This window comes from Conger conger, chromosome 13 (assembly GCF_963514075.1).
Source record: "Conger conger chromosome 13, fConCon1.1, whole genome shotgun sequence".
Classification (NCBI taxonomy): Eukaryota; Metazoa; Chordata; class Actinopteri; order Anguilliformes; family Congridae; genus Conger; species Conger conger.
In genome coordinates this window covers 32557850-32571453 of record NC_083772.1, presented here as the reverse complement: position 1 = coordinate 32571453, position 13604 = coordinate 32557850, and the positions used below count along the sequence as shown (strand labels likewise).

The following is a 13604-nucleotide window of genomic DNA, read 5'->3' as shown; positions in this document are numbered from 1 at the left end:
ATAAATATGAGTCTCTTCTTGAGCCATAGGCTCCTATTTACCTTTCAGATTAGGACAGAGCTGTATGAAAAGGCATTTAGCAGGAGGCTGAGATCATAAAACTAGGAGTAGCATCAAGATTTGAGATTAGCATGATCTGGAATTATTTCTTGAAGAATCATGATTCTTTAGGACGTGCTTTAACATTCTGAGCTGAATGGCCGTTTCAGAAGAAGCAATCATTAAAAATGCATCTCCTCAGATCATTTCAGTTAGCTCAACATTCCTATCCCTGATTAGTAGCTAGGAGTGGAGTGTAAACAGAGTGCTCCCTTGCTGTGGTGTAGGTGACATATTCAAAAATAGGCAACATGAAGGCTATAATACTTGAAGGTTTCTTTGGGAGAAAAAAATAGATTTTAATCCATACAGAAATACACTGATATGATGTTTGTTTTAATGTTCATTAATAAAGAAAATTAGAGAAAACAACCACTGTAATTTAACAATGAAGACTCTGAGACTTTAGCCACACTAATTCAAAAGAAAAGATTTAACATGTGTACTTAAATTACCATGTGAAATGCACTTTTGTAAATTGCTTTGTCTAAATCCATCTGCTTAACAACTAAATTGTACTTGTTATTAACTTAACCTACATAACATTTCAAGAAAAAATGCTTGTTATTAGCAGTACTGTACTAAAGAGAAAATTAGACTTTTTTCACAAAAAGCCACATAATTTGAATGACTAAATAAATAAATAAATAAATAAATAAGTGAATTTCAGGCAATATAGATAGAAAAAAATGAGATTATTACTCCCGTACATGGGTGTGTAGTTCTCTCTAGTCTACCGGAATATTCTGGCATGCCACAATACCCTCATCTGCCCCTGGTCCCCAGACTCTTGGGCTCAATGAGTAGTATAGCAGGTCTAGTACAGTCACAAACCGCACCGATTTGTGCCAAAGACTGGCACACCAAAACCTTTGTTGGTTGGAGTAGGGGTAATGAGAAGGAAATGAAAAGGAAAGAAAACTATTCCTATGCCTTATATACAGTTGCAATATATACCCTCAATCTGGATATAGGGTTTTTTAAAATACTACATTAAACATAATACAGTATAAATAAAGGATCCTGCAAAGAACATTAAAACATTTGCTGTTCTTTTTGTGCTTTTTTTCGTGCTGCCCTCTCCATGTTCCCTTATTGACATATGTAACTGCATGTCATTCCCGTGAATCGGAGTGCCTTGTTTGTTGGTTGCTGTGAATGTTTTTTGCTGTTTCAATGTAACAGTCACTCTTTGGAAACCTGCTCCAGAAAAGTTATCTTCACATCTGACTTTGAATTTTATCCCTCAGTTCACACAATTACACGCTTGAGGTTCAGGGTCATGGCATTTGAGGATGCAGAGGGACACCCCTCCCTCTCCCCCCACCCAGTTCTTAGTCATCAGTGGTGGCTGGTGCTCCATTAGTGTTAGCACTGGCCTTGTTCTTAGATCTGGAGTGAAAGGAAAAGCGCTTGATTAGGCGTTGGGAGAAGCTGCCAGACTTCTTGCGGGTGACAGAGCTGTGGCCCAGGTTGGAGACGTCCTCGTGGGACCGGCTGAGGCATGGGTCCTTCTGCTGTGCTCTTCTACGGAACAGGAGCTTGGTGCCACTGTGCAGGAAACCAACTGCAACACCACAGGAAGTTGAGGGTCACAATACAGGAAGTAGGTATCACAACCGAGAAAGTCATAGGCCACTTCAAATGATAATAATATCAATTAAAGACCTGTTCACCAGCTTGTTAATGAAAATATCTAATCAGCCAATCGTGTGCCGGCAACTGAATAAAAGCATGCAGTCAAGAGCCTCAGTTCAACATGTTCGGGCCAAACATCAGAATGGGGAAGAAATGTGATCTAATTGACTTTGACCATGGAATGATTGTTGGTGCCAGACAGGATGGTCTCAGAAACTGCCGATCTTGAGGGATTTTCACAACAGTCTCTAGTTTACAGAGAACCATCCAGAGTGCTGCTGTTCTCTGGTGAAAAAGACTTGTTAACGAGAGAGGTCAGAGGGTAATTGCCAGACTAGTCCATCCTGACATGAAGATGACAGTTATTTGAGTGGTATGCAGAAGAACATCTCTGAACCTTGAAGTAGTGAGCTACAGCAGCAGAAGAAAAAAAAGAAGGTGTGCCCACCAATAAGTCCAAAAAATAACAAATACCTAATAAAGTGGTCAGAGTGTATATTAAGGTGTGTCACCTTTGTGGTCCTTGAGACTGCGTGTCTCCAAAGCCCCGGTGGAGCCGCTCTCAGACTCCAGGTCATCAGTGGAAGGACGCTCAGAATTACTGGAGCGAGCTGCCTCATCACAGTCCTGCCAAATGACCCTCTGGGAGCTGGACCCATCACTGTTATTTCCCTGCAGGGAGTGCTCCCCCTGCAGGCCAGTGTCTGCACCCCTTTTTGAGGACATCTGCTTCATAATTAGGTGTCTAATCGCGGTGTCATCCATAGGGTCCAGGCCATTTGAGAGGAGGACCTTCACTGTGGATAAACATGGGAAAAACACAGTCATCACACCAAGTGCAAGCAAAATATTGGCTACACGTATACATTTTTACTCTGTGAACAGGCTTTCAATACCCCTGCCCTAGAAAATGTAAGCTGAGTCAAATCTCATGAGGTCTGTCCCTAATTGGACCAATCACCACGCATCTGAACTAACAGCCAAACCAATCAGAGGGTACATCTGAACTCACAGCTGCTGGTGGGACTGGAGTTTGCACAGGGCTCCCTGAGCCCTGCTATTTCTGCTTGCCTCACTTTGTGAGGAGAACAGGAGGCAGAATCCGTACCTGCAGAGAGAGGAAGGGAGAGAGTCCCTCTGGGGATCTACCCAACACCACAATACAAATACTGTCAGAAAACTACTACTCATTTCGAGCATGTCAAATAAATTGTAGTTCTGGACAGATTCATAATCATTGTGTACATTATGAGCAACATTCTGGCAGATCTTTCTCCCGCCAGCAATAACAGGTATACAAATGATTCTGACTTGGTTTGCAGTCAGGAAAAGGTTGCGTCTGTGCAGTGGGAGCCATGAAGACCATCTTGCTGTTGGTCATTGGGTTGTTTTCTGTCTCAGCCTCCTGCGTAGGGTTGGGCGAAGCACAGGGCTGAGTGTGACAGTGACTGCTGTGCGCATTGCCCGGCTCCAGGAACACCAGCTGCAGGGGGAAGTGGACTATTAACACAGTTGGAGCAGTTTTAGACTGTTAGCACACCACAAGGCACCCACGTGAGGAAATGTACTTAGGCAACTGTACTATACTACCCTATGCCAGCAGTCATAATTGATTGGAAATGATGGATTCCTGATTAACAGTACATTTCACTGGTTGAGCAGACATGAGACATTTGAAAGTGAAGCACTTGCCTCCAGGATGACAGTGGCAGTGGGCCCTGAACCTGTGCTGACTGACAGGACCTGTTGTCCAGCGGGAGTTCTCCGTGATAAATCTAGTGGTATGGAGGCGTGGCCTGGCAAGAACTCTGCCAAAAACAAGACAAAAAAATTTATAAAAAGTACCAAGTACCAAAGGCTTCAGCAAAGTTTATAACAGCATCCATACAAGACATGTGATGCATGTGTGTGAAGCCTCATAATTATGTGGGCAGATTCCAAGCACTGTCATCATGAAAATGTTTTCTTTCACCACCTACATAAACATCCTGCAGTGTGCACCTGTACAATAATATGCTCTCATTTACCTTTTCTCGTCAGGGACTATTTTCTACTGAAAGGAATCTTACTTTCCCCCATGCTGTTTCTCTCCACCAGCCGAACCTCCAGCCCCTTGGTGTCTGCATCCAGATCCCTGCAACACCATTGGGAATTCAGAGCCGAGCCCACAGACGACTTTACAAAGTACTGTTTTACCTTTGAATCCAGAATCGCTAAAGAAGTGTTTTACAGAGATTCTAGCACTTTCTAGCATTGCTAAATCACCATAAGCCAGGTTCTTACAAAGCCAAATCCTCGTTCCACTCCAGCTCCGCCCCTGGTCTGGCAGGGACAGGCAGGAAGGCACTCCTTGCCTTCTGGGTTGGTGGGTCCAAATCAAGGGCACAGCAGAGCTCTCGAAGCTGAAGCAACTGGGCCCCTGGGAACATAAAATATCATTGGCACTGGTGTTGCCCTTTGTGAACTAAAGTCTTACCCACTTCCCCTGCTAAAGCCTTACCCCTTCCCCTTTGTTAAAGCCTTGGCTCCATCTACCATGGCCTTTCCTCCTCACCTCCCTCCCCTCCAAAAGCCTTACCCCCTCCTCTGAGTCCTGTCACTCTGAGTTGACAGACTATAATCCGTTGCAGAGGGGTGTCCGGTGAAGGAGAGCTCCGCCCCTGATTTTGCCCCTTTGCTGGAGACTGACGAAAGAAACATACAGGTAAGGTCACCTGCCAGTGCTCAAATCACAGTCAAAACTGGCAGAGGGCAGGACCGTGAGGTGTTGATGTGGGTAAAGGGGTAGGCGACTCACTGCAGAGCTTTCACAGGCTTTCAGGTGAACCATCATGGCAGGGTGAGTGCTGACAATGGCATTCTCCACCAGGTCCCTGATCATGTTGACATCCACCTTTTCCTCACATCCCTGAATAAAACACCACCCAGATGTAGCTCAGACAACACATCACATCCCCCGTTAATCCAGTCACATTCCCCCTCACCCACGCCAGTGTATGTGAGGATGGGGTGGACTGGACCCTGATCAGTTTATCAGACCTCTCACTGAGTTTTACACTATGTGTGAATGGAGTGGACTGGCCTCAGATCAGTCTATCACCTCTTGCTGTGCTCTGCAGGGAGACACGGCCAGAGAGAGCAGTGGCTGCTGGGAAAAAGACCAGGACACCAGAAGACCCTCTTCCTCCACTTCCTCCAGAGACACCATCAGCTGGCGAGGGGAAAGAGGGTAACTAGCGGAAACATTTTTGTGTTTTGATAACTAAAAAGTATTGTGATATGTCAGGCAGAATGCTTCAATACTAAATAAGATAATAATAAGATAATGAACAGATGAAGGTGCAGAAAGGGACATCAGGAAAAAAAGGTACATCAGACAGTTAAATATGTTTCTATCTATTTGTCTTTATTTTTAGAGTTGGTAATGCATGCAATGTCACCATTGACCAATATAAACCAGTATTACCTGAACCTGTGCTGGTGCTATAGTGACTTGGTATGCATCCACGGATACCGCTGCTGGTGATTGCTCAGTGACAGTCACTGGGAATGTTACTGTGTCAACTTCACAATTGCACTGCAACACCTGGAGCAGACAGACAGAGAGAAGAGGAAGTATGGTATGGATAATACCAACATACCATAAAATAATGCAAATTCAATGACTGCGTTATCTACAGTATATGAATATATCTACAGTAAATGTCCAAACTCACCATAGTGCATGCTGATTGGTCCATGCAGGTCACCTGATCGATGGAGGCGGATGAGGAGAGTTGCAGATTGTCCTCAAACGTGATCTGTATTGAGCACTGCAGAGGAAGCAGAGAATCAGGGCATAGTTAGACTATTTAAATCCCTTTCAGCATATGATAAACGACACATGACCACATGAATGCTCCTGTTTACAACATGTTGGACAGTAAACTCTTAGACTTCATCAATGAATATTCTGAAATAATTTTAAAATCCAGTAGTATCAACTCCAACAGGCCAGAAATATATTCTCTGCTGTAGGGTATTCCTGATACACATAACACAAGGCTCTATTTTCCAGCCAGTGCATGGCATGTTATGAGCTGTCACACTGGTGAAGTGGAATTTTCCTCATGGATTAGATAGATAGATAGATAGATAGATACTTTATTCATCCCGAGGGAAATTTTAGAAATTTTTAAATTTTAGAAATTTTCAGGCACATAATCAGGATTATAGGCCTGATTATGTGCCTGATCCCTTGGATAATTTCACAACTCCCAGAAAAGTGGCTCTCCAGCACAAAAGTGGGACAGGGTGTGTCAGAACCAGCAGTGCATTGCAATTTTGGTATGGCTCGTAGCAAATTTCCGGTCAGACTAGTCTGCCATTTGCACCCTTCACCTGTTGAAAATTGTAGAATCAGCCTGAACATGTATTTCTTACAGAGCCCCCCTGGTCACCCTAGCTTGAAAATAATTTAAACACGGAAATCCATACTCTTGGTTTTGCAATCCAAGGCCCACATTTTTGTAAACTGTGCACTCGGTTTGCCAATCCCTACCCTCAGTTTTGCAAAGGCAAATCAAACACACGGATCAGTTTACAAAACTGGGAGTACAGATTGGCAACTCTGCACCTTGCGCAAAATAAGATTTTGCGAGATTTATCTGATTAGTATATCCATGTCCTCATCTTCCATTGCAGTCGTAGACTATGGAAATTTGCAATACACCCTGCTCAATGCGCACTGCTCTTAAATGGAATAAAAAGAGGTCATTTGATTGGCTGTGAATGAATTCAGCTTCAACACACCCATTGATAATATTTTCAGCATAATTAATTTGCCACCCGCACCGCATGCTTTGAGCTTTGTGCTTCACGCCACTAACACCCAGTGCCCCACGCCCTAACGCCATTGACCGCGCCCATGCGCCATGTGACTCTGGAAAACAGAGCCCGCAGTCTCCGTCTCTTCTCCCCACAACCTCTCCCCCGCTCCACCCAGCCTCCCCTTCTGCTCCCAACAACCCCCATATGCCAGTGTTTACAAGCTGCTGCCTTGTAGAAATGGAAAACACACAAACAAAACCTTGTGAAAACAGGCGTTAATAAGGACTACAGACAGGTAGCGGGGTTGAGAGCGGTTCTGGCCCTACAGTGTGCTTGTGCAGCAGGGCGTGACAGCAGAGCTACATGATCTCTCACACTCTCCTGATCTGGGTGACCACACCGTCTTGCCATCTGGACCCATACAGCATGGGACCGAAGAGGCCCCCCTTTCATTTCAACCCTGCAGAACAAACAACCTTTAAAAGGCTCTCACAGAAAGGGTGCTTCTTTTTGGAGGCGGGTGCGGGTGGGGGGCAATAATATATAATATTATATATTTTATTCTTTGAGTAATAGATATCATAAAAATATAATATCTATTACTCAGACAGACTGCAGTGTGGGAACGTGTCTGTGCGATACCAGCACCATAATCGAAATGGTCTCAGCAGACCAAAGCTGTGTAATGCTATACTATACACTTTAATATGACATTATTTAACACCATACAGTATATCGGTGCACTTCACTAGAAATGATGTTCTAGAGTGTGAATCCAAAAAATAGTGTAGTTATTTAAAAAGACCAATCATGTAAATGATTACATAATCATTCGAGTATGGAGTATACAAAAATATTTCTCTGTGTGGTTTAGAACATAGTCATTTGCACTCAAACACACATTTACTTAGCTGGTTGTACCATCAATGACATGTCTGCAATTATTACGAACAAGCCTTGCCTTTTTTCTCTGTATCCCCAGTAAATTACTAAGGCATACAACAGTTAATCACTCCATTCCATGCCAAAATCTATTTAAAAAAACCAATAAACCAGCTGGAGACAGTCCCATCTCTGACAAGCTTCAAGCAAGAATTTAGCCAGCACACTAGTCTCACAATGTGAAAGCACCTTAAAAGCAAGCAGTTACATAAGGACCTGGTCCATCTCTGATCATCATGCACTTCAACTCCCACACCTCCTCTTTACAGGGCCTCAGTCCAGATGCCTCAATCCTCTAGCACTGTGCCCTAGCACTCCCTCTCACATAACGTTTTCTCTCTCTTTCTTCTCCCTCAATCTCTCTCAATTTAATTTCTGATTCAGTCTACTTTACTGCCATGACCATAACCATAATTTCACAAGAGAATCACAAAAATGTACACTGCACCGTACAGATGATAATTCTCCTAATTAGGCGAGTATACACACACCGGTTGGACACCTGATGTACGGGATGTAATGTGAATGTGCTTACTGGTACTCCCTGTAAACCAGGATGCAAGAATGCAATTAGGGTTGGAACTGTAAGAAACCACATCTCTCTGGATAATGTGAAATCCAGTGGGACTTAATCAGGACACTGCTGGAGGAGTTACCCTTTCAGTTATGTATATTTAGCCTACATCCTGACTCAACTTAACACACTCATTAAAAGTCCCACTGTCCTTTTGACACAGAAGGACAATGTGCCCACATTTCCAATCCGTGTTTTTAGACTGAGTGAAACATTCAAAGACTGTCTTTAATGGCTTGTTTAATACTTTCTTGTGGCACTGTATTAAATAAACCCTATCTCCCAATAGCTCTGGGAATGCAGGTGGCAAAATGTACTAACATGGTGAAATATTCAGTAGTTGCTTTAGAAAAGGGCACCATGGCTAATTTACAAAAACATGTTGACAAAATTTGAATTTCAATCCATCTGTTCAACCAGCTGACCAAGACTCTGCTTTATTTTGGCAGAGCATCTGTTATATACAGCGTGCCTTCTGGTATTCAATGACAAGCATATTGCTTGGGTGCATGTAAAACTGAATGCAAGTGACTGAGAACGGATCAAGTGGCGGTTCCTTGGAAGGCTACACAAGGACCATTGTTAAAAAATAATTTAAGAAATTTGCCATCAGTGTCCATCAGATCAGGATATCAGACATACATCGTGCATTCTTTTGCACTGCATGTATTTAGTAGGGCATAGCCTCTCTGCATGACGCAAGTGCAAGTTTGTACATTGGACTAAGCTAAATGACAAGACTCGATACCACGATGCCCACTCCGACTCACCCCGTGACGACACGCTTGGTCGTTGAGAGCTCTGATCCAGGCTTGCTGACAGTTTTCTCTGAAAGACCGGAAGGAGAAAAGGGAGGACAGCAAGCTCTTGGCTCCGGCTGCGCTCATCCCGGGGTCCCCAACTCCCGCATTCCTTCCGAGTCGCAGCTTCTGTAAGGAGCCCCACACGCCACGCGCCAGGTTATGGGGTTTCAGACTCCCTGGCAGCGCCCACGAGGCAGCACTCCGCCCCCCAACACTGTTTTGTACCAGCCACAAGAGCACCGTCAGCACGGACACAAGGAAAACAGCGACCAGCAGTATCCAACCGATGTCCTCAAACATCATCACTGCCGTGTGCATTAGGCGGTATCACAACGTCCTATAACTCTCTGTGATGGCATGTTCATGGAAAGGGCACGTTTCGGCAGGCCAGAGTGTGGAGGGTTAATTATCAGCCAATGCAGCTACATCGTAGCCATATCTCATGCGCACATTTCGTCCCTCTCAATTCCAGTCAAAATACTACATTTTCATTGCTTTAATTGCTCCCATCAAATGTTTACTTGTTGGCTATCAGACTAATTAACAAGAAATCTATTTGCCCTAATTATACGACAAGGCATTCATGTAGTTACTGTTCATCGAATCGAATATCTAGGACCTGGCCGAATATTTACAAAAAATAACGACCTGTCATCATTGCTTTTACTTAATCAATGTGGACAATGCTTTATTATAAATATCGAAACAATTACGATATGCTATATAGAAAGGAACGTCCTGAAGCCGCTCTCAAACGTGAAAATGTTGATGTGTAACATCCTTTTAAATGGAGATATGAATACCGCCAAGGAGCCCTTGGGGTCAAAGTCGCCCAAACTGGCCTTACAACGATCCGAGATGTCCAGTTATTTCACGCTCTTGTGCACCACGTCCTCACTCATCTGTGACGCTCACGCAGTTACTCAAGCATACTAGCGGATGACCACCTATGTCTTAGCTAACATGTTAGACATATAGAAAGCTAGCTAACGTGAGTAATCTAAATGCTTTAGTTGAATCTCTTCGCTTAACTGTAGAAGTGCATTTTTGTTCCAGATAATCATTCACCGCAGTCAACGGTAGTCCGAGAATAGCTACTGCTGTCCTCCCCTTTGAAGCACCACAACCAAAGCTGCATGCGCAAGAGCAGGAATGTCAAATCCATAGTCACACAGCGCCCAGCGCTGCACATATTTAAAGGGCGCGCACGTGTTTATCCACCAAAAGACGGTGTTTTACCGAAATATGCCTGCAGAGGGAGGCAATGCCTTGCGAAAACTACAATCAAAGTACAGTATTACATCTGATTGTAAATGCACATTGTATGCCTGACTTTTAACTCTCTTTATTATAGAGTGGTCTTTAGTCTCCTTTCCAAGAAAAACATGACAGGACAAATAATGAGTAGATAATATCTGAGTTGAGGCTGAGCCTACGTTTTCAGTTATATTTTGTCCAGCATGTGGGCCAAGTAGATTTATTTATTTTAAATCCAATAATTACAAGCATCCAGCTTGTTTTATTTTTTAGCTAACTATTATTTTCCTCTACATAAGAAAGTTGCTCAAGACAGCAGCCTTGTTCGGTATAAAGGAACTAGTTGATGAATAAATAGCAAATGAATTACACCCTCATTGAGTTCTTGACCTGTGGTGATTTTAAAACAAGCACTGCATGCTTTAATTTTCCCCTCTAATTGTGGAGTGATTAGACCTGTGGGATCTCTCACCACTTACTTCCTTTGCTTAATAATTTACCGACCTGCAGGTAAAAAAGAAAAAACAGCAGTACTACTTGTTTAGAATTTAAGTGAGAATGTTCACATTTAAGGCATGCCATCATATATATTCTTGCTGGGTTTTGGGTAGAATATTACATTCATGCATTTGAAATACAATAGAGCTGGAGAGATAAGATAATAACCAGTCTGAAAGGTTCATAACTTTGAAATGTACCAAATTTAATGAGAATAATTTATTGTCATTGGTGTTTGCATTAGGGTACTGTTGCTTTATTTTTAGGCAAGATCCCATTCTGTTGTACAATTTTGTGTTAATCCAAACCAGGATTAGCTCCACTCCAACTGGCACAAGTACTGAAGGCCAGCTCTACTCAAATTAATCTTTGGTGGTCTGCATAGTAGAATACTGTGAGACAAAGCCTACATTAGGGCATCCCGACTCCGTGAGAACAGCCTCCTTGCTTGGAGAGGTCATGAAAAAAAATGAACAAAACAGGCAGTGTGATCCCAGCAATCTGGGGTATAGTAGTGACACAGTTTTTCCCATCTTCATCAAATGTTTCTTTGTCAGATATGTGGATGCATCAGTTTGTACATCCACCAATTCAGAATAAAATATATTCTTGATTCATACAGTCAGCATTATTCATGTATGTAGCCTATCTGTTATTTGTACCTGTACAAATCCTTTAGCAACACAGCCTCTCAATGTTTGAATTTGAGAGGTAAGGTTAGTTTGAATTTGAGAGATTTACAATAAAAAGACCTTGCACTTTTGTGCTCATTCACAAGAAGGTTCAAGACTGTCTAATTTCTGAGGAAACATTTCTACAAAATAATCCGGGAAGGTCTGAACAATGGGCCAATATTGGGCCAATAAGGAATAACCTGCCACTGCGGTCCACGTGTGAGAAAATATTCTGCTCAAACTTTCTTTACCAAGAATATCACCGCTTCAGGAATACAGCATACGCTCAAAAGAGATTTGTTAAAAACAACACATAGGCCTATTCATTTTTAACACGCCTCCGTGTCTAGTTAAGAATAGCACGTTGTGTTACTTTCAACACAATCTGTGTTAAAATTAATCTCCCTGTAATACAAATAAACATAAATTATTTTAACACAAAAGTAGTACCCTTGACTCTAAATGTGTTGAAAGTCACAAGAGTAGTAACACAAAAATGTGTTGGCTATTAACACATTTTTTGATAGTGTACCACTGTACTACGCCATCCTCGTCATCATTGAAATACCCAGCTTTATTAATTTCATTGTTATTAACCAATCGTTAGCTGTTTCTCACAATGCAAATTAAGTTATTTACATGCGTAATAGCTGAATGTCAAGCGCACTCCATGGCTCACACAAGCCATTCGGAGTCGAACAGCACTCTTCACAGCAGGAGATTTTAAATATTTCTGTTCAGAGCTCAGGAGAAGACTGTAGGGACTACAAACGAAAATTAGCCTCCCTGGTGCATTTACAGAAATGTTTTTAATGTGCATAGTCCCTGTCAAGTAAACTAAGAAATTAAAAATACTGTAAATGTGACCTCAGTCGTAGTATACTTGACAACATTAGTCTCATGATCTGAGAGACGTCAGAAGTTACAGTTTATAAATGATAATGCACTTTGTGATTTTATATGATATTCAGAAAAAAAAAACATGGCTATTAATCACACAAAACAGATATAAAATTTAGATGAATCTATGAGTACTAATCACCCTGCCACAATAACTGCTGCTCATTTGTTTTTCACACCATTCTCTGCAAACTCTAGAGACTGTTGTGCATGAAAATCCCATGAGATCAGCAGTTTCTCAGATACTCAAACCACCCTATCTTGCACTAACAATCATTCCACAAGTCACTTTGATCACATTTCTTCCCCATTCTGACATTTCATCTGAAAAACAACTCTTGACCACGTCTGCATTATTTTAGACATTTAGTTGCTGCCAAATGATTGGCTGATTAAATATTTGCATTAAGAAGCTGGCGTATAGGTCTACCTAATAAAGTGATCACTGAGTGTATAATGGCACAGATGTTTGGAGGCTGTTGTTTGTAATGTGTTGTGTCAGCTGGCTATGTTGTGCTAAGATAATATCTGGGTGTTGCATCACATGCTGGTATTGAGAGGTTTAATCTCACAGGTATATTCTCTGCCTCTGCTTCAATCAACAGCTCAGCAAGAAGTACGTAGAGCTTTGAGGGAATTTGCATGTAACTTAATTGCCTGAGGGAAAGGAGGTGTGTGTTTTGTGTGTGCGCAGGGGCGTAGCTAAGGGCGGGACTGGCGGTGTGATCGCAGGCCCAGAGTGGGGAGGGGCCCGTGCTGGACTTTGTGCAAGAAGACTGCTGAGTTGTATAGATTAACCAAAAGACTATCTTTGCTCATGCTTCCATGGTTACAAACCAATAATGTATTTCTCCTATTTTTTAGTTTGGCAGTATAGCAAATGAATGACATGTTAATGTTGTAAGTGGACAAATACAAAAATGGTTGCTTTGATGATCTGTATATTTATCTGTTTGTAATTGTGCTTCACAAAGGTGTGTGGAAAACTATTTGTTTTTGACAATCTGTCACATGATTGACCTGATTTGAACTGAGTTTGATCTATCACGTTCAGATTTGTGATTGGCTTACTGTACATCAGGAAGATAGCTAGATAACTAGAAGAAACAATCGAGAGAATATTTGACAATAAACACAAGTGGTGCACAAAAAAAGAAAAGTTAAAAAAGAAGAACAGGAAAATGCAGCACAACTAGCAAAGGTAGATCTGTTTTTTTAAATAGCAACTGCTTTTGGCGGTGTGCACTGCGTTGATTCTCAATTTCACCATAGGATACTAGGAACTGCCTCATGCTCAAAATTAAAAATGTATCAAGAACTACTTAAGGAGCAGAATGGGACTAGTGAAGTAGCATGAGAGTCCCTTATTTTAATTGTAGATATCTGTGGTCAGGGTTAGAGACCCCTGTT

At 42.2% G+C, this 13604-nt stretch overlaps 1 protein-coding gene across 2 annotated transcripts; it reads right to left on the bottom strand.

Annotated features, from left to right (window-relative positions):
* Positions 1–414: 414 nt before the first annotated feature.
* LOC133107960 (phospholipid transfer protein C2CD2L-like) lies at positions 415–10016 on the bottom strand. Of its 2 annotated transcripts, XM_061217312.1 has the most exons (14): positions 9898–9967; positions 8833–9079; positions 5454–5549; positions 5204–5323; positions 4838–4948; positions 4535–4645; positions 4316–4421; positions 4021–4156; positions 3807–3871; positions 3430–3545; positions 3049–3220; positions 2750–2845; positions 2250–2534; positions 415–1666 (listed from the first exon to the last, which is right to left on the bottom strand). In XM_061217312.1, the coding sequence occupies exons 1-14, from the start codon at positions 9927–9929 to the stop codon at positions 1434–1436; spliced, it is 1926 nt and encodes a 641-aa protein (XP_061073296.1). In that variant the 5' UTR covers positions 9930–9967; the 3' UTR covers positions 415–1433. The 2 variants fall into 2 exon arrangements, with proteins under 2 accessions (XP_061073296.1, XP_061073295.1); XM_061217311.1 differs by having other exon boundaries at positions 8833–10016.
* Positions 10017–13604: the final 3588 nt, after the last annotated feature.